Genomic DNA, 21,701 nt, shown 5'->3' on the forward strand with positions numbered 1-21,701 from the left:
TTGGTTATAAAAATTTGTTTCAATAGCTCAAAACTGCTTCGAAAGCAAACTATTTAAATCATTCTAAATAGCGATGGCTCGATTGGTCTGCAGTTAATGCATGATACATGATTCGTCGGCAAGTCAATCTCTGTCCGTTTCTCTTTTGCTGCCGTGATGAACGGACATGCAAAATCGTTTGCTTATGAATGCACCCAAGAGCACCCGTGGCCGAGTGGTTAGCGTCTCACATTGTCATGCCAGGTGTTCGGGTTCGATTCCCGTTCTGGCCGGGGGATCTATCGTCAAAGAAATTTCCTTCGACTTGCACTGTGGTCACGCGTATTCTAGAGCTTGCCCCTCGGAATACATTCAAGGCGTGTTATTTGGCTTAAGAAATCTCAACTAAGTATTAATAAATGACGCTAGTTAATGCATACGTTGAGACGGCAAAAGTTCCACAGGGAACGTTAACGCCTTTCAAGAAGAATGAATGCACCCAAGGGATGAAATACGATTTCGCACACATTTAGGTAGTTAACTAGGTGTTCCCATGATGATTTTTTTTTATATCAGGGAAAATTTTATTTCGGAAATATTTCGGATTTACGGAAGATTGAATAAGGTTGTCTTGAAGATTTTAGTGTCAAGCGTCAGAAAGAGACCACAAGCGAAATAATATTATTTCGTATTCGAACAGATCGCAAGACAATTCCAAAAGAAAACAAAATATTCATTCATCCATTTATTGAGAATTGATATAGATGCAACTTCAAACAAATGATTATTAAGCCAATGGTAATCCTACGTTAACCTTGCGGTTATATCACAGATATAACCCATTCCTGTTTTTTTCGTTTTGGGTGGGATAAGCTGCAGATTTGAATAACGACATCCTTCAACAAGTGGAAGGTCAGAGTTTAATTTCCATGAAGTCCCGTTGGAAGGATATCGACCGCTCCAACCATGTCAGGATCAAATGAAGTAGTTCAGGTTTTGTTGAGAAAGCAAAACAAAAAATCCGTATGCATAGAGTTTGTAGGCAACTTATGAGGACAACATGATTTCGCTACGAGTCTACAGTGTGTGACATTTTTAAAACTGTTTAATATTTTACTCGCTTTCTGCATATTTAACTGATCGCTGAAAAATGTTTCTGAGCGTTGTTGAAAGATTGTCGCAAACTCGATGGAGTGCTCATTATAATGCTATGAAACCAATGTATGAGCTGATCACAGCCACTGGAGTATTGTGCGACTCAAATACTGAATAAGTTGTTCAGACTCAATGCACTGGTTATTTTTTTTTTTTTGCTGTTGAAAGGAAACGGCCATTAAGAAGGTTTTGTTAAAATCTAACGATTAAAAATTTGCTACTGAAAAGAGAATTCCTCATCAGATGAGTAAACCAGGCGAAAGACCTTCCGGACCCGGTCCAACGATGGAAGATAGAATGTTGGAGTGCATTGGTCATTTCAATCGGGAATTATGAGATCGGTTAAAATCGTCTAAAGAAGAAGCCGAAATTTTTGAAGCTTTGAAATTCAAGCTCTACACATGTTACACCTGACAACGAACTGAAAAAGTCGATTTGCCGAACTGGCAACTACGAAGTTTCAGAAACGCAGCTTTTGCTAGAGATATCGATACTCCGTAGACATTTGAAGGCCACTGAAATTCTAATGATGTCTAAAATGAGATTGCATCGGATGTGTTACAATTCATCATGCAGTAGGACTTTCAAGAATCGGTTTCAAATCTTACAGTGAATTTGAAGTTGTTTTCAAACCGTGTTTCCGTTTCTGTGGCATTTTGTGGAGAGGCTTATCAGAGTTGAAATGGGAGTCTCGTTCGAGCAGTCTTCGTGTGCACACGCGTTCTGAATTGCTCCTCGTTTGTTTTTCTCCGAGTACACGTTTGACTTCGGTTGAAATTGTTTTTTTCCTAATTGTGCGTTGGATTGAAATCCGGTGTGGAAGAAATGTGAATTCTAACAAAAGTACAGTGGAACCTATATGAATTTCTTCAAAATTCCCAGGATCATGTTTGTTTGAGGATTGTTCTATAGATGCAGATATTTTCGGTTATCATACATATGTGGCGCGTATTTTTCAACCGGTTCATACATGTTCGCCTTGCTCGGTATTCGTTTTTCGGCTTTCAACGACTGTGTGTATGTGTGGGATTAATGTGTAGCAGCTTCTGGGTACGGTTCGGTTCGAGTACAGTACAAAATCATTTAGCCGTCGAAGATTTTTTTCCTGCTTCAAGCGACTGCTGTGCGTAGCCTTGTGTGCGTTGCATATTCGACGCCTGCTTAGAGAGCATCGAGGAGATGGAATTCTGCACTCGTGAAATTATTTGGTGAGATCGTTCTATGTTATAAAATTGAATGTTCGTTAAGATGTTAGATATTGAGGTTTGTGCCTATGGGAGAAGAGAAAACTAGAGCAATGTCACTCCCACAGGCTTACTTCTTTATCAATTAAACGTGTATAAACATTTTGCAAACCAAATCTTCTTCTTTTTACACAGAAATTAACGTGACGATATTCGGAAGTCTGGAGTAAATTTGTAATATTAAGTTATAGTTATAGTTATAGTTATAGTTATAGTTATAGTTATAGTTATAGTTATAGTTATAGTTATAGTTATAGTTATAGTTATAGTTATAGTTATAGTTATAGTTATAGTTATAGTTATAGTTATAGTTATAGTTATAGTTATAGTTATAGTTATAGTTATAGTTATAGTTATAGTTATAGTTATAGTTATAGTTATAGTTATAGTTATAGTTATAGTTATAGTTATAGTTATAGTTATAGTTATAGTTATAGTTATAGTTATAGTTATAGTTATAGTTATAGTTATAGTTATAGTTATAGTTATAGTTATAGTTATAGTTATAGTTATAGTTATAGTTATAGTTATAGTTATAGTTATAGTTATAGTTATAGTTATAGTTATAGTTATAGTTATAGTTATAGTTATAGTTATAGTTATAGTTATAGTTATAGTTATAGTTATAGTTATAGTTATAGTTATAGTTATAGTTATAGTTATAGTTATAGTTATAGTTATAGTTATAGTTATAGTTATAGTTATAGTTATAGTTATAGTTATAGTTATAGTTATAGTTATAGTTATAGTTATAGTTATAGTTATAGTTATAGTTATTAACAAGCTACGCCTGTAACACCGCCTGAGTGTATCCTATGGTTTACCTTTCCTATTAACACATTCCTAAATTCCCGAGGCATTTATGAGAGGTCGTAGAGTTCTCTGCATCTCTCTTAAGTAAATGTCGAACTAACATTCCTTCCCTTTCCTTAGCAGTTGCAAGGACGTGGCCAGGACAATTCTTAACTGTTGGAGAAAACATGCCTTCATCTAAGAGACATTACCAATCATGAGCAACGGATGGAGGCTAGTTTCTAACCTGACAGTATTGAATTCGTACCACCTACGATATTGTGCAACTTGCTCAATGCTAATGCTAAAGGCTTATCAGAGTTGAAATTAATCAAAAATTTGCGGTCAACGATGGGTCAGGCATGTTTAATACGTCGAGTCCCGTACCGTTATTGCTGCGCAACAAGAGAGCGAAAGCGCACGAGAAGCACTTGTGCAATATCAATGTTGGTCTCAGCTCTCAAGGATATTTATTTGATAAGTTTTTATTTGAGTCATATTTCGACATCCACAAATAAACCATATTTTATTTATTTTCTTATTTTGTTACTGTCAGTCCTAGTGACCAACACGTGAACACTTTGTGATTTCGTGTTCGTCTTATCTAATTTTATAATAAATACGTTTCTTGTTCAGATAAGTATATTTTTTTTTCATTCAAAAACGAAAATCAAGTATTATGGAGGGGCAACCCGCCCCGGTGTCACCCAGTCACGCTACCCCACTAAGTGATTATTTAGAACCACGTTTAGTTTGCGTGAAATAAGTACCGAATTTTGTTTAAGTGACAAAAGTGTGTATATAGTGGAAATGGGTAGGGAAAGAGTCACGAGTGTTGTAAGATAGCAGGACTCGTGTACTTCAGATGAATGGGACGGATTGTGTTGGTGAGACGCTCCTAAACGCGATTGTTTGTGACGAATTTCACATTGAAACATCGAGAGTCGAAAGTCGAGTGAAGAAAAAAAGAAAGTATAATCGAACAAAAGTGACAAAGATAAAGAGAAGTGTAACATGTCGAATCCCTACAAATACACTAGGACGAAAAAAGTGTAAGAATAGTTCTTAATTCCCTTTACCGCACCAGATTATTATCAATAAACGCAGAAGATTCACCGAGGAATGGAGAAGCAACACTTAGTTACGGATAGGAACCATGTGTGGGTGCGTATTTGAAGTGGGAAGAAAACAAAATAAGTATCATAGAAAAGATGCGCAATCAAGAAGTTTTGGTGATAATAATAAGGTAAGTGATATTATAATTGGCTTTTATTTAACATATCGAATGCATTGCAATATTTCCTATCTCCATATTGTCTGTAGAACGAATGCTGCATTTGATTCGCATTGATGTATGAATTTTGTAACCTTCCTTCCTTCCTTGTTTTGTATTAGAGAGGCTTTAAATTATTTAAGGTCATTCGTCTCTAGCCCTGAATAGGGTCCTTGTTAAAAACTTAACCGAAACTCTTCTCCATGTATTGAGAAAGACAATTCATTCCCGCTCGACGTCACCCGGTAAACAATGTTCACCCGACAATCTCCACACGGGAAGTGATATTGTAATTCACCTATTCATAAGTTATTTACAGCAAGGATGGATAAGCATACAAATAGGTAGAACAAATGTATGAGAATATGGGAATGCTTCTAATTTTCGTTAATTCGTTTACTAATTAGGGAATCATTATGTACCGCATATTAAACAAATCTTAGAGAATTTTCGATTCTATTGGTATGTAAATCAGCGCAGAGAAAGTAGTTATTAACATTAACTTTATTTCATGAAAATGTAACCTGTTTTCGGGTTCCATTACTGAAAGACGTAGTCCCACGTAAAAAAATAATTCCCACAATTTTTGATTTACAGTAACTGGAGTACATAAGCGGCTATAGTTAAATTCTGATTAACTTATCAACGTGCACACGTTGTTTTTGAAGAATGACGTCAAGATATATCCATTTTCATTTAGTGAATGCATATTATACTTTTCTCCCTTATTACTACTGCTGCCGAGGGTCAGATTGATAGTCGTAACACTGGGCTGAACTGCGCCACCTCTCCCTCACATCCACCTGGTAGTGCTGTCTGCAGCACTGGTTGATTCTGCAGTGCACAGAAAATCGTTTCGTATGGATAATCGAACTTTAATGGTGATGCTGGCACGACTTCACCTTCCGAAATCTGGTTGTCCGGGAGAAGGAAAGGGGTTGCATTGGTATGAAAAAAATCGATGTCCTGACCTACATCACCGGGTGAGATAAACTGCCGATAGCATCAACCTCCGATTTTCGCTCAATTCTCTGTGGAACATGTCGACTTTTTTCCAACATCAAATTTGAATATGTTCTCAATTTAATGGAATGAACCCCTGATTTAGTTCGAGATTTCTTTGTGTCAATGAATTCAAGGTATATTCGTGAAGGTTTTGCCAGTGGCGAAAAAAATAAATACACTACCGAAAATTTTTAAATCATCTACAAAGGTTTACTTTTTATGTCAAAAACTGTTTCTTAAATTTAATTTCTGTGTCAACTTTGATTTGTGGAGTCTGTTTCAGTTAGAATTTGGTCGTATAAAGTAGGACAGTTCTCAGCATAGAAATAACGGGAAAATAAAGCATAGAAATAAAGGGAAGGGTATCATTTTATGGGGTTTTTAATGAACTTTAAGGGAAAAAACATGAAAATTATTCGTCAGCTGTTCGATGAATCAGATGAATTTCCGAACTCTTCGTGTGATACCACCCATCATTTTCTGCACAGTACTGCTGGTAACCGTATTTGCTATCTTGTTACACCACTTTTCGAATTTAGCTGGTTTTTTATGGTTCTGCCACATTTCTTCAGTTGTTAAATATTACATGGCAAACTAAAAGTGCGAGACAGTCGCTGTTCTGAAGTAGAATGTTCTCAGGTGTGCTTGGATACAACGTGTGTTTGTAAACATATTTGTTCTTTACTTGAGTAATAGGCGATGAGCGAGTTTTATATTTAGAGCAATTCCAGCCGGCCTCTGCCTCCACCCTCTCCGATTGTTTTGAAACTTTTTGCATATAGTGGCAGTATCCATGAAATCGGGGTTTTCAGAAAAATATGTTGATGCCAAATGTCTTCAAATTACGTAAAACGTCGAGATTTGGTGTTATCTCTAGAAAAAATTTTGACCGAAAATCGACCTTAGTCAAATCAAAACTTTGAGTGCTTTGAGGCTCCCCTAAATCATGCCTGATTGAGCAGAAATTTTGCGCAAGTTATATTTTTGTGCCAAGAAAACAAATGTTTATGGTCGGTTCTTCAAATTCGATGATGAATTTTTTCTCCATAAATTCAATGCCACTCAGGTCGCGTTTCATGCAATTTGAGGACATTTGGCATCGGAATTTTTTTTTCATGTAAACAATGAACGATTTGTAACTTTCGTTTTCATGTGTTTGTGGGTATGAGGATTGCAAGCAGTGATGATACTCACACATATATACACACTTTCCCACATACACACACACACACACACACACACACGAAAATCAATGTGAATCGTGAATCGTGACTGGCTATGAAAAGTGAGTTTATTAATTTTCAGCCCACCAAATTTGAATGCCTCTGTTTTTTCGAGCGCACAGTGACCACTCGGCCACGGGAGCCAAAAAAATCTAGCTTTATGTAAAATGCGCACTTATAGTTGACGATCTTCTGATACGCTTAGAGGTAAAAGGATTCGAGGTTGTGAGCTTCGCCGATGAACTAGTCATAAGGGTACGTGGCGAGTTCGACGACGTGATATCGAGAAGAATGCAGATGGCCTTAAACTTTACACAATCTTGGTGTATCACAGAAGGTCTGAGCATAAATCTTTCAAAAACAACAATTATCTCGAACATTCTCGTTCAGTATGGGATGAAGGTGGTCCCAACGTTCGTAATGGTTCAATCATGTTCTACCCTGATGGGTCGAAAATGGGAATCAGAACAGGTGCCGGAGTGTATGCTCCCAGAACAAAAATCTCTGTGGCTATGGGAAACTGGCCAACAGTTTTTCAGGCAGAAATAGCTGCAATAATAGAATGTTTAAATGTCTGCCTCAAAAGGAAATATAGACATGCCAACAGCTGCATATTCTCAGACAGGAAAGCGGCACTTAAAGCTCTAAATGCTTCTAAATGCTCTTCAAAAATTGTCTGGGAATGCATTTCCCTTTTACGGCAATTAAGTCGGAAAAGTTCGGTACAACTGTACTGGATTCCTGGCCATTGCGGTATAGAGGACAACGAGCGAGCAAATGATCTTTCCAGGAACGGCTCAAACTCACTATTCACTGGTCCAGAACAATTCTGTGGACTTTCTGAATGTGTGCTGAGAAGTGAGCTGAAGAAATGGGAAGACCGGGAAGTGCCAGCCAATTAGATGGCTGAAAATCTTAAACAGACAAAAAATTTATTACGCCGAGTATTAAAATTACTCAACAACTGTTGAGCCTTAACAAGAAAGACTTCAGCACATTCACTGGGTTTAGCACAAGATGATATTTGTCGCTTTTGTAATGCCGAAAGCGAAACCTCGGAACATTTGCCCTGTAACTACGGAGCTTTAACAAGACACGAACTTCAACTCCTTGATAAAGCTATTCTGGAGCCCAAGTAAATTTGGTCTGCGTCGCCGATCAGGATTATAAATTTTATCAAACCGATTATTCCTGATTGGCAACTATTTCGCTATAACTTTCAGTCTACTCCTTCATCAATAGTGGATAAGCTTGAGGTGTAGTTTGAAAAGGAGTATACCACAATATTTAGTTCAAAATAATGGTCGCAGTGGTTCACACCCAACAGGGGAAAAACATGCGCAAAAGAGGAAAAAACTCACCTGAGATTCTCTATTCTAGGCCGGCGATGTCGATGCCGTCGTCGTCGTTCCTTCTTACACCTACAATCACAGTGCATTATGCAGAGAAACACCGACGAGATCACCGTTACGATGAATGGAACCACGAAAAAGTGTATGATCGTCTGCACCTGGTCCTCCCGGTTGTAGGAGGTCATCACGACCGTTTTGTTCTGTTTTGAGTAATAGCACGGAAACACGGCGCCCTCGAAGCCGTACATCTCGGTGAAGTTTTTACACTTAACCGTCGGCGGATAGCCACAGCCTTTGATGTTCACCAGCAGAATCGCTTCCTCCGACCGTTCGATGTCGGTCAGGTTGAACAGCTCCGAGGGCGTTGCATTGAAAGGGAACGTAAAGTTCAGATCGTCGATAAACGTCACATAGATATGGGTACACTTGAACACATCCGAGGTGCAGCCTTCGCGACACGAACTCCACGAGCAGTTGAACAGCCCGGTCATATCTTCTCGCCGCGTCGTAACACACATTGTGGGCCGCTCGACAAAATCGCCGACCAGCGTTGATATCGCCGGATCGACATATAGAGGAACCAGAAACAGCAGAGACGCTCCGGCGGTCACCGACAGAAACGCCAATCCGGAAGTAGTGTAGAAGCTGGCATTCTCACGCAGCGTTCGTTTTGGAGCAGGACCATTCTTCGCCTTCTTGGCAGCGGCTAGCTCCAGCAATTTCTTCTTGCGTAGTTCTTCTGCTTGTTGCTCGAGCAGAAGCTCTGAGCTGCTACTCCTCATGGTTGGTACAGCGGCCACTCAGCAGATTGCACCCGATTTCTTCCACTTTGCTGGCGCTGTCTAAATACTGTTTTGAGACAACGACAACAACAACGAACACAGCACAAAGGACTGTGGTCCACCACATCCCTATCCAAGATATTTACTTTCTTCTTTGTTGTTCACATCATAATTGTCATTCACATAAAGCTTTGCTTTTCAAACTATTTCAAAAATTTAAAACTTCTCACGCTCTGTTTCCTTTATGCAGGAATAAATTCCAACTCTAGCTGAACCCAAAAATCCCTTGTGAGGCACAAAAGTTCTAAAAAATTTACCCGGCACTTGGCCCCGACCGTGCAAAGGGGAATTATTTTTCACTTTATTTTTCACCTAACACTGGGGGACCTGTTTAAGGCGAAGCAAAAGCTTTGTGATTTTCATTCATCCTGCACCTTTCATCTATTTTGTTTTTGTATTTTTATTATGAAAAATTCCAGTCTTACCCACACCACAGAGGATGATAAAAACACGGTTGGTTTCACTGTTGTTGTTTTTGATAAGTTGGGTGGGTGGGATGTAATTTGCCTCCCCACTATTCGCTTATGTTGGCTTCTCCACTCGCACCGACACCAACGGACGAACGGACGAAACACAAACAATACATCTCCACACTGGTGAAAGCGTGATCCTTTCTTCTGCTCTCGCTCACTAAATGCAGACTCAAAGAGATATGCCTAAAACATTACATTAGGAACGTGAATGCTATTTCCCTCTCCTCGCTCGCTCTCCCTTTCTCATTTTCATATGTCGGAATGTCCTTTCTCGGAGATGCCTTTCTCTCGGATTTGATATCCTAGCATTTACGCGCATATTCGATACACGTGTGGGTGATGATAACTCGTTGTCGACATGTAAGAATAGTGAGAGGGAGAGAGAAAGCGGGTGGGAGAGGAAATATCAACATAAAAAGAGAGAGAGAAAACGACGAAGGTGTTTTCCGCTTGCGACAAGGTTTTTGCTAATGCAGGTTATCGGGATGTGTCATAACAAAAGAAAAATTTAGTTGCAATCGAGTTGTGCTTCTCTATGAAAAGGAAAGATGACTAAGAATCACCTAGAGAAGGAGTAGTATCTACAAATTTGGTAGTTTTACTTGAAAGCAAACTAAATATACAGAACACTTCAATTATTGATTCAATACATTATCATGCTATTGGGAGATATTTCATAGGATTTTCCATTGGTTCCTATGTAGAAGCATTTCCAGCGGATTGTGCTGAGCTAAACACTCACTCGAGGATATGCTATTTGACTATTTTCTCAGACTTGTTATTCTGAATCGTTACTGGATTTCATTTTCTCTCGCACTGGTTTTTTTTCTCGTCGTTTTCCTTTGAGTAATGTTCTTGATGTAGGTATACAACAATTTCACGAAAATTGATCTTCGGAAAAATATATGCACTGATTATGGTCAAATTCTGCGCATTTGTTTCTCATTGAAACATTTTTGACACTTATTTTTTTAATTTCACACTCCTTCATAAGGCTGTTCTAAAAAAGGATTTACCCCAGGATAGAATAGTGGTTCTATGAATAATGGATAGCGGTACTCAGTATGAACAAACATAAGAGGATAGTCACGATGCTGAATAGCTACGATCGGACACAACAGTTATAGTAAAAAGAATGAAACGAGGCGGCACCGTCTACGTTAGTAGTCCAATTTTATTTTAAACTACGATTTGAATAGGGGTGTGAAAGTTGGAATGTCTTGTAAGTTCTTTGCCCTTATTCTAGAGACTTTCAGCCGCAGGGTGATTCGTCAGATTTATTATTCTCGTGTCATATACACGATGGAGAATTATAGAATATAAGATCTTATTTAGCTTTCTCAATCTTACATGATACATGCAGCGATAGATGATATTGCAAAGGAAATTAATTCTGACCAGTCCGACACCCATATAAAAGTTTAATACGACCGCAACGGGTGTATAGTGTAATCGACAATTGAACGTTAGAAATGCATCCAATATTATTATCCTCCATTATTTGAATATTCCACAATGTTCCACTCAGATATGAACTTGTAAGATAGCTCCTATTTTAACCTAACCATCGAAATATAACCACCAGTGAATCCAATTTCTAAATTAAGCCTCGTACAATCGTTAATATCGAAGTCGGAGAAATTTCCTCAGCCAGCGAAATCACTTACGATTTTTCAATTTCTGTTCCCATCTTCCACTTTCGTTCAAATTTACCACTTTTGACGATTCTTTAAATATCATAGAATAACAAGTACAAGCAATTCGAAATGAAATCGACAAATGACAAAACATGAGTATTTTTGATTCGAATGGAAGTTTGTATTCCGTTTGGGTTGGAGGAAATATTTTTTCTGGCAGCAATTGGGATTTTTTTGACTTGAGTGTAACTTTTGAAAAAGGCGTATCGATTTTTACCTTCCTATATTCGAGTATGGGTCTGACAGACCGAGCATCAATGAGGTGGCTCAATTAAATGTTTATTAAAACTGGATGAAGTTGAAGAAAAAATATTTTCTAGAGTTTTTTCACTCAATTATATATTTTTCTTTGAATTAATACCAATAACACTTAAAAATACACAATAGCAATATCACATAGACGCGCACAGTCCAGAGCACACAAATAAGGATCTTTCGCGCGAGTATAGGAGTGTTAATAAGAGAAATATTTGTTAATTTATATCTCAAAAACTATGAGTCGTACCGAAAAAAAAAAGAGTTGTAGAGTATTGACGTTTAAACGTGAAAAAAATATACACTGAGAAAAAAAATAGTACTCTTTTTTTCAATTCATTTATTTGTAAGGCTCAATCGCATAAGCTTTACGGAACCGCTAATTCAAGATTTGTTTATAAAAAAATTTAACTTAAATCTATGATTAGTAGGATTCGACCGATTACTCGCGGTTTACTTGAGGCTAGAGGGGCAACAATACTCTTTTTTTTATTTGCAAAAAAAACTTTGATTTGCAATATCTAAAATACTTTTTTTTAAATCTTTTTTATATAAAACTGAAGTCATGCAGAAAATTTAAAAAATCAGTCCAAGATGGTAAAACTATTTTTGACGAACTTTGTGGAACATCGAATTTTTATGAATTTTCGAAACTTCGAATTTTTGAATGCTAACAATCATTTTTAACCACAAACTATGAATCCTGCTATGATGCAAACCAAAAATGCTCATCATCATTCTCCTTCTTCTAAATTATTGTTTTTTTAATAGTGAAAAGGCTCTTTTAATATGTTTGTCGTGTTATACCACATTGTTCATGAAATTGTATGAACTTGCTTATAATTTCCAACAAATTTTCCAATACATCATTATCATAAAAACATATGTTTAGGAGGTACGTGAAAAAACATTTGAAGACATGTGGATTAATACAAACCGTAGCGATATTGTAAAAATCTTTTTTAAATCTTAATACAAACTTTTAAACTATTATTCGTGCTACACAATCAAAACATGAACTGTTTTCAAAGTAGAATTGGAATCCCAACAACACAAATACACCTCGTTGATTAAACCGGACGTTATGGGTACAAAAATAATTAACTTGTTTACGTTATGTCTAGATTGTACCTAAAGTCTGGTATCTTTAAGGTACCTCTGTATATGTATATAAAGTTAATCAGATTCAAACATCGTTCATCAGTCGAACAATCTTCCTTATAGAGTGAATAACAGTCCATCATAATAAAATGCAACAAAATTTTATCGTGTTGTAGACCTTCTTTCTTTCTTTCTTTGTTTTTAAGAGGCTTTAAACTTTGAAGTTCATTCGCCTCTAAATGTAGACCGTTTCAGAAAAACGGTAAAAAACATTCATCTGAAAAATGTTTCTTAACCGTGTCAGTAATTGAGAAACTCAAGTTAATGGGATGCAATGTCCTTTTAGATACATCTTTCAACGAATAATATTTAAACACAAATAATATGTTCAAAGTTTGTATTAAGATAAAAAAAAAGATTTTTCAATATCGCTACGTTTTGTATTAAGCCCCATGGCTTCAAATGTTTTTCAACGTAACTCCTAGACATATAGTTTTGCCATAACGATGTATTTGGAAAAGTTGTAAAATTTCGTGAACATGACGTTATAACACGACAAACATATTAGAGGGGCCTATTTAGAATAAATTATAGATTAGAAATATTTTTTAAAGATCTCGAGAATGGCTACATTTAGAAGGGGATTGATAAAGATCTTTTTTTTTGTTTTTAATCATATCAGAATTCATAACTTGTGGCTAGAAATGATTTTTTTTTTTATTAAATCGTTTATTTTTACAGGCTCAGTATAAAGTCATAAGTTTAAAGGAGCCAAACAAGGTCTAACCGAGCCAACACATCTCTCACCGGCACATTGGGCTGTCTTCCTCTGGCCCGAAGAGAGTTTTCTAAATTCGATCTGGCAACAAGATACACCTCGCACGACCAAACAACGTGTTCGATGTCGTGGCAACCTTGGCCACAAGCACAGATATTGCCATCGGCAAGATTAAAACGAAAGAGTAGCGCGTCTAACGAACAGTGATTGGACATGAGTCGAGAGAAGGTGCGAATAAAGTCCCGACTCAAGTCCAGACTTTTGAACCATGGTTTGAGGCTAACCTTAGGGATAATCGAGTGAAGCCACCGACCCAATTCATCTTCGTTCCACTTACGTTGCCATTTAACGATGGTATTTTTACGGACTAAAGAATAAAATTCATTGAAGGCGATTTGACGCTGATAAATATCGCCTTCAATTGCACCTACCTTTGCCAATGAGTCAGCCCTCTCATTACCCGGAATTGAGCAATGTGAAGGGACCCAGACAAAGGTAATGACATAACAGCGTCTGGTTAAAGCACTCAAAATTTCTCGTATTCTCTCAAGGAAGTACGGCGAGTGCTTTTCCGGCCTCACTGAACGGATAGCTTTGACAGAGCTAAGACTATCCGTTACAATGTAATAGTGTTCAACAGGTCGTGAGGCGACGCTGTCCAGCGCCCAGTGTATTGCTGCCAATTCAGCAATATACACTGAGCAAGGATTCTGAAGACTGTGGGAGGTGCTAAAAAATTCGTTGAACACTCCAAATCCTGTGGACTCATTCATAGAGGACCCATCAGTAAAGTACATATTATCACAATTGATACGCCCATATTTTGCATTGAAGATCGTAAGAACGATCCCCGATCGATGATTATCTGGAATTCCATGGATTTTCTCCTTCATGAACAGATCAAAATGTACAGAGGAATTGATGTAGTCAGGAAAACAAACACGGTTGGGAATATACGAAGAAGGATCAACCTGCATGGAGATGAATTCATGATATGAAGTCATGAATCCAGAATGAAAATTTAGCCCGATCAGCTGCTCAAAATTTCCGATCACCAATGGGTTCATGACCTTACACCGGATGAAGAACCGAAGAGATAATAAATTGAAGCGATCTTTTAGTGGGAGTAGGCCTGCCAAAACCTCGAGACTCATGGTATGCGTTGAGGGCATACATCCCAACGCGATACGGAGACAAATATACTGAATTCGCTCGAGTTTAATGAGGTGTGTTTTGGCAGCTGATTGAAAACAGAAACTGCCATACTCCATCACTGAGAGAATAGTTGTTCGATACAACATTATAAGATCTTCGGGATGGGCTCCCTACCAGGTGCCGGTAATTGTACGGAGAAAGTTTATTCTTTGTTGGCATTTTTTACTCAGATACCTAATATGGGCCCCCCAAGTACATTTGGAGTCGAACCAGACCCCAAGATACTTGAATGACATAGCATGAGTGATTGGTTTACCCAAAAGTTGAAGCTTTGGTTTTGCTGGTCTATGCTTCCTAGAAAAAAACACCATCTCTGTTTTCTCCGTGGAGAATTCGATCCCTAGCCCAATGGCCCAGGTTGAAAAATTATTCAAAGTATCTTGTAAGGGTTCTTGCAGGTCGGATTCTTTTGATCCTACGACAGACACTACTCCATCATCTGCAAGTTGTCTTAAGCTGCAATTTTGTGTAAGGCAATTGTCAATGTCACTTACATAGAAGTTGTACAAAAGGGGGATTAAACATGAGCCCTGAGGGAGGCCCATGTAAGAGACCCGACTTACTGCCGAATCTCCGTGAGAAAAATTCAAATGTTTCTCACAAAGCAAGTTATATAACATATTATTCAATAGAGGCGGTAGACCCCGAGAGTGTAATTTGTCTAACAAAACCTCTATTGAAACAGAATCAAAGGCCCCCTTTATGTCCAAGAATACTGAAGCCATTTGTTTTTTTTCGGCGTAAGCCATTTGAATTTCTGAAGAAAGCAACGCAAGACAATCATTCGTCCCCTTGCCCCTGCGGAACCCATATTGTGTATCTGAGAGTAGGCCATTCGTTTCAACCCATCGATCAAGGCGAAACAAGATCATTTTCTCCAACAATTTCCGTATACAAGACAGCATTGCTATTGGGCGGTACGAATTGAAGTCGGACGCGGGTTTTCCGGGTTTTTGAATAGCTATAAATCGCACTTGTCTCCAATCATCTGGAACAACATTATGCTCCAGAAACCGATTGAATAAATTCAACAAGCGATGTTTCGCCACATCAGGGAGGTGTTTCAACAAGTTGAACTTAATTCTATCTGTTCCTGGAGCCGAATTGTTACAATAAAGGAGAGCAAGAGAGAATTCTACCATCGAAAACTCGGAATCAAGGTCGCACCTATCTTGTGGTATATCTCGAACAGTTTTTTGCACAGGAACGGAATCGGGACAAACTTTCCGTGCAAATTTAAAAATCCATCGATGTGAATATTCTTCGCTTTCATTCGATGAAGAGCGATTTCTCATGTTTCGAGCCACTTTCCATAATTTTTTCATTGACGTTACTCGTCACAAACCTCCCACGAAATTTCGCCAATAAGCACGTTTTTTCCCTTTGATCAAGTTTTTAAATTGATTTTCAAGGTCCAAATACGTTTGAAAATTCTCAATGGTTCCACGTTTTCGAAAAGCTTTAAATGCGTTCGACTTATCCTGATAAAGCTTGGAACACTGGCCATCCCACCATGGATTGGGAGGCCTTCGACGAATAGTGGAGCCTGGGATGGGTTTCGTTTCAGCGCGAACCGCGCTGTCATAGATCAAACGAGAAATGAAGTTATACTCCTCCAATGGAGGCAAACCATCTCTGGAATTGATGGCTAGAGCAATCGCGTCCGCATATTTTTTCCAGTCAATGTGTCTTGTGAGGTCATATGCCATGTTTATAGATTCAGAAGAATTCGACCCAATGGTGATGGAAATTTTGATTGGCAAGTGATCACTACCGTTGGGGTTCTGGATTACATTCCACTTGCAATCTAACGATAGTGAATTCGAGCAAAGCGAGAGGTCAAGAGCACCTGGGTTAGCAGGAGGTTTAGGTACACGTGTTGTTTCTAGAAATGATTGTTAACATACAAAAATTCGAAGTTTGAAAAATGCATAAAAAAAAATCGATGTTCCACAAAGTTTGTCAAAAATAGTTTTACCATCTTGGACTGATTTTTTAAATTTTCTACATGACTTCTATTTTACATAAAAAAATAAAAAATATATATTCTATATTTTGCAATATAAAAAATATATATTTATGATATTGCAAATTAAAGTTTTTTTTTTGGTAAGTAAATAAAGAAAACTAATTTTTTCTCAGTGTATATTTTTTTCGCGTTTAAACATCAATACTCTAGAACTCTTTCTGAGACACTATTTCGGTACGAAAAGTTTCACTTGAGTTAAAGAATTTCCAATTGCTGTGTAAAACTCATATTTCCCCCAACCCAAACGGAATACAAACTTTCAATCGAATCGAAAATACATGTTTTATTCTGCATTTTCAGGACGATTTCATTTGGAATGACACATACGAACCATCATTGTTGTCATTTCAGCGAAAACAATGCACCAAGTCATCAACAATTTGAGCATACATATGCAAAAGTGTTTTGTAGATTTTTTTTATCTCATTTATTTATTTATTAGGCTCATTAGCATTTTAGCTGTAACAGAGCCGGGTTTTAATCGTGTACATGTACATATGTTTATGTTTCTATAAATTGTAAATTACACGGTAGTTAGTAGTAGCCATTTAGGCGTTAAGTTTTCTGTTCCATTACATTATGGTAAATTACACAGTAGTAGCCATTTAGGCGTAAGGGTATTCTTTCTGTTCATCCATTGTTCAGCAGACCGGACAGCGGAGACAGTTGATATTGATCATTGTTGAGTTATTTATAGAACAGCAGCCCGATGTGTCTTGCAGAGCAGAGCAGTTGTATGGATGAATCGATCTTATTTCGACCGTGGATCAATTTCCATCGCTGATGATGATTGCGTGGACGTAGTTATTCTATAACAACACAAAGATGGTCAATTGAGGGCCCTGAGTTTGAACTCACGATCGATCGCTTGGTAAGCGAACGCGTAACCAAGTGGCTACGAAGACCCCCGTGTTTTGTAGATGACGGAAAATTGTAATGAAAACAAATTATTTACATAATCAACTAAGCTTCATTATGTGTACAAGTATAACTTTATGGATTTACAGGGCCTTTCAGAATAAACGCTCACACAAAAAAATAGAATAGCTCCTTAGATTTTTTTTTTCGCTCCGTCGATGGTAAAAGTGCATTCCCCAATTCGGAACGATAATATTCGGCTACTCGTTCAGTCTAATTGGATAGTTTTTAGTGTCAAGATGTACAATTTACAAGAACGTGTATTTACAAGAACTGAAACCTTAATGAAACTTTGCCCTCTTATGGTAAGAATTTCAACATTTCTCGTCGTCGATTACTTCCTCTAGGGGTACGTGAAGGGCCGTTGCTATGTTAATAAGCCACAAAATTTGGAGGAACTTAAAGAAGAAATAACTCGGATTTTCAACAGCATCGAAGTCGTAATGTTAGAGTTGTGCATGAAGAATTTTATTCACCGTTTAACCCTCCTGTACTCGCGTGCAAAATCATAACACGTGTACTCGCGCACGGTGTCACAGACCGAAAATTGAATTTCTCTGTAATGTAGCCATTGTGTATTTTTCAGACTTTTGCATTTTTTTGAAGAAGAGGGTATGATTGAATGAAAACACTCCAAAAAATATGTTTTCTTCGTCGTTATTATGTTTTAATAGTCATCTAATTCAGTCTCCTCAAAACAGAGTAGGTTTTGATACTCCAACACAAATAACGAAATTTGAATTTTTCACTGTTAATGATTAAAAGTGAGCAACTGAATATAATTCTTGGAAGTACAAAGAGCTATAACATAACATAAAAACGTATTAATCGATTGTGGTTTCATTGGAGTAAGAATCAGAACATAGCATAACTGCATGCTCGAAACAAACATATTTTTTACATTTCTTTTATCAAAGAGAAAAATGTATAATGACCTTCTAGATAATTACCAGATGATAAAGGTTCGGGAATATAAAGTTTGCATGTTTCTAATATTCTTTGTCTCTGTATTCTTGGTAAACTAAGAATCAATGCTTTTTTTTAAATGGGGCATAAAAAGATGATATTAAAAGATTTCTAGGAACTTCTGCTTTCTTGTCGAACTTGTCTTTCTTGTCGAACTTGTCCAAAAATATCCCCGAAATTGTAACTGTTAAAAATTACCATAAGCCATCGATTAGTCTATAGTTTACTGTTCACAAGTAAACTTCTACTTCTACAAATGAAATTCTTTCGCAAGACCATCATATTTATCGAATAACTATACGAAAGTCAAACATTTATATTTTGCTTTTGAACGTATTAATCTAACGACGAAGAGTTAATATATGGTTCCGTTCAATCCAGTTACAAAAGGGACTGAAATCAAATAAGAATAGTCCGGTAATGATCTTATGCATTACATTGAATAAATATTCCACGCCACTAACATTAATTTATACAATTCATTCAACAATATTCTAGAATATGGAAAAAAGGCTCTTGTCCAAAAAAGTTGCTCCTATACTCGCGTCGGTGTGTCAGACCGAAAGTGTTAAAAAAGTGGCGCACGTCCCCTTTGTATCAATACATGCGATACGCTAAACGATTACGAACGACGAATAACGAAGCTAGAGAGAATCGCAAAGTCGTAGTGTTGATATTTTCTGAGAAATGAACGAATTTTTGATTTCTCGGTCTGACAGACCAATGCACGAGTATAGGAGTGTTAAAATGTGTTATCGAGAAAAGGGGTGTTCTCATCGAAAATGTCCTAAAATAAGCTTTATTGAAAATCGGTTCACTTTTGTGGAAATTATTCAAATTTGTTGCGTGAGCGTTTAAACTGAAATACCCTGTATAATCACCGTTATTCTAGAATCCAATCGAATCAGAATTCTCTCAAACGAAAAGCTTTTCAGCATACTTTTGCTCTTTAGCATATTCATTCGACTCAAATTTAGTCGAGTTGTGCAAATGTAGCAATCTTGCCACGCAATTCGACATTGACGACATTGAGCTTGTTCTATTTATGAAAAATAACTTTAATAATTTAGTAACACCTTCGGGCCTGCTAATTTAATAAAGATTACGCTTACAGATGAATGATTTTAACGTTTGGTTTGCTTCAAGACAAGGCTGCCAGTTTTGCACATATCGATTGGATTTGAGTCGAACAGATTTCAGAATGCAAAAGTCGATTTCGTTCGGATCGCGAAAACCGATTGAATTTCAAACTCGATCGCATTGCAGAATATGTTGAAGTTGGCAGCATATGTATTTGAAAGACGTGTACTTCAGCTTCATTCAATTGATTTGTAAATTTATCGCATTGAAAATATCGGATTTTGTATTGAAAAAATGCTATTTGCAGGGAATTTTGTTACATTATTTTTTCGGAAGAAAAGTGCAGTTGAAAGTCTTCGTTCTCTTTTTGATGTTGCATCGGTAAGCGTGTGTACAAGGTTATTTAAACGATTCACAAGCAACTATTTTGATTTGGATGGTACATGGAGAGCCACCATATAAAAAATCAAGGCACACGATTGGAAGCGCTTACCGTCTGAAACCATCACTGTTGAACGGTACTGCCCACAAATGATACGTTGGAACTCTGAAGGAAAAACAATCGGAATGGAAGAATAGATGCGACAAGATAATTTCATGGATCTGTTAAGAATTATCTAGAAAAAATTAACTAGAAGGTGCTCCCTCAGATTATTATTGGTTCTGATCCATGGCCTAGGCCCTTGCTGGTTGTGGCCTTCTATGGAACATATTTTGAACAAAATAGCAGTAATTGTTATGTTTCTAAAGAATGCATTTTGATAAAAAAAAAACTGTAAAGCCATACTTGTACACCTGATATTTTTCAACCACTTGCAAATAACATGTTTCCCCGTTACATGGAATGAAATACAGAAAATATGATAGAATATATACAGCTCTAAATCGGGTCCTTTCTCGAGTTTTGCTCTTATCAACACATTCGGCGATCCATTTTCATTTATGTAGATAGAAGACGATATAAGAGTGCGTTATATCACATTAAAATACATTTCCACTTTCGAACGAAGACCAATGTCGTTAGCGCAAACATCAAATGGACTTACAACGCTTGTAATTGTAGAACGTATGCGAATTGAATTTTTCGAATTTTCCCATTTTCCGTCAGAGTTTTCCGAAAATTTTCAATTGTCATGTTTGGTTGGAATATGTTTGGTTGAAATATGTGTATTATTTTTATGGGACCTCCTCTCCATTCCAGAGGAGGGAGGGTCATACCATCATAGAAACATTTCTCGTACCCAAAAACCCTCACATCCCAAATTTGGCTCCATTTGCCTGATTAGTTCTCGAGCTATGCAGAAGTTTGTGTTTCATTTGTATAGCAGCCCCATTGCTCTTAGAGAGGGGGTAAGTGAGTCGAACCACCATAGAATTAGTACTGCTTCTAAAACCTCCATATTCAAATTTTGGTTCAACATATAATTAGCACATTACACAGTTGCCATTTTTCGGCGTTAGAGTATTCCCTTCTATACCATTGCATATGTATATACTCAACCCCTCCCCCTCCCCTAAGTGAGGGTAGGAGTATCTAACCACCACAGAATCATTTATTGCACCCTAAAACCTCCAGATGCCTCATTTGGTTGCATTTGCTTGATTAATTCTCGAGTAATGTAGAAATTTGTGTTTCATTTGTATGGCAGCCTCCCCTTAGAGAGGGGGGTGGAGTGTCTAACTACCATAGAAACATTTATTGCACCCTAAAACCTCCATATGCCTAATTTGGTTTCATTTGCTGTATTAATTCTCGAGTAATGTAGAAATTTGTGTTTAATTTGTATGGGAGCACCTGGGGAATAATTGAGAACGCGGTGATTTCCAAGAACAATTGCAATGCCAAAGCTTAAATTTGCTGAGGAGCATGTTGATAAGACCCTAGGGTTCTAGAGTTCTCTGGATAGACGAATCAAAATTCGAGCTGTTTAACCGAAACTGGATGAGGAGTTTCAGGAGTGCCACATCCAAGATACGGTGAAGCATGGAGGAAGAAATGTGTTGACCTGTGGATGTTTTTTGTGAGGTCAAGTGGGAGACCGCATAACGACGAGATAATGATGGCATATTCCTATATCAACATCCTGCGAGAAGATCTAGAGGTAGCGCTGATCCAGTCGGGCCTTGAAGAGAAGTTTGGTTTTCAGCAGCACAACGTCCCGAAACATGCTGCCAAGAGAACCAAGTCTTCCTTCCGGTCTTTTCGCATCAAACCGCTGGAAAGACCTCCCAGACCTCGACCCCATCGAGAATTTGTAGACCTGTTGTCAACTCTGGTAACTGCTTTGGAGCCCAGGATCGTGGCTGGGAAGAGCTGAATCCCA

At 37.6% G+C, this 21,701-nt stretch overlaps 2 protein-coding genes across 9 annotated transcripts in view; one reads left to right on the forward strand and one right to left on the reverse strand.

Annotated features, from left to right (window-relative positions):
• LOC129780636 (growth hormone-regulated TBC protein 1-A) overlaps positions 1-21,701 on the forward strand; it is a 198,083-nt gene that overhangs the window by 126,781 nt on the left and 49,601 nt on the right. The gene's annotated exons all lie outside the window — the stretch shown is intronic.
• The window catches only part of LOC129780637 (protein tipE), a 101,306-nt gene that overhangs the window by 59,299 nt on the left and 20,306 nt on the right, over positions 1-21,701 (reverse strand). For 3 of the 5 annotated variants that reach the window (XM_055789128.1, XM_055789129.1, XM_055789132.1), the window contains one exon: positions 8,033-9,521. In XM_055789128.1, coding sequence (XP_055645103.1) covers positions 8,033-8,805 — 773 coding nt within the window. In that variant the 5' untranslated portion in view covers positions 8,806-9,521. The remainder of the gene's footprint in view (positions 1-8,032; positions 9,522-21,701) is intronic. The other 2 variants (XM_055789131.1, XM_055789130.1) reach the window with 2 other exon arrangements.

Source organism: Toxorhynchites rutilus, chromosome 3, assembly GCF_029784135.1.
Source record: "Toxorhynchites rutilus septentrionalis strain SRP chromosome 3, ASM2978413v1, whole genome shotgun sequence".
NCBI classification, from domain to species: Eukaryota; Metazoa; Arthropoda; class Insecta; order Diptera; family Culicidae; genus Toxorhynchites; species Toxorhynchites rutilus.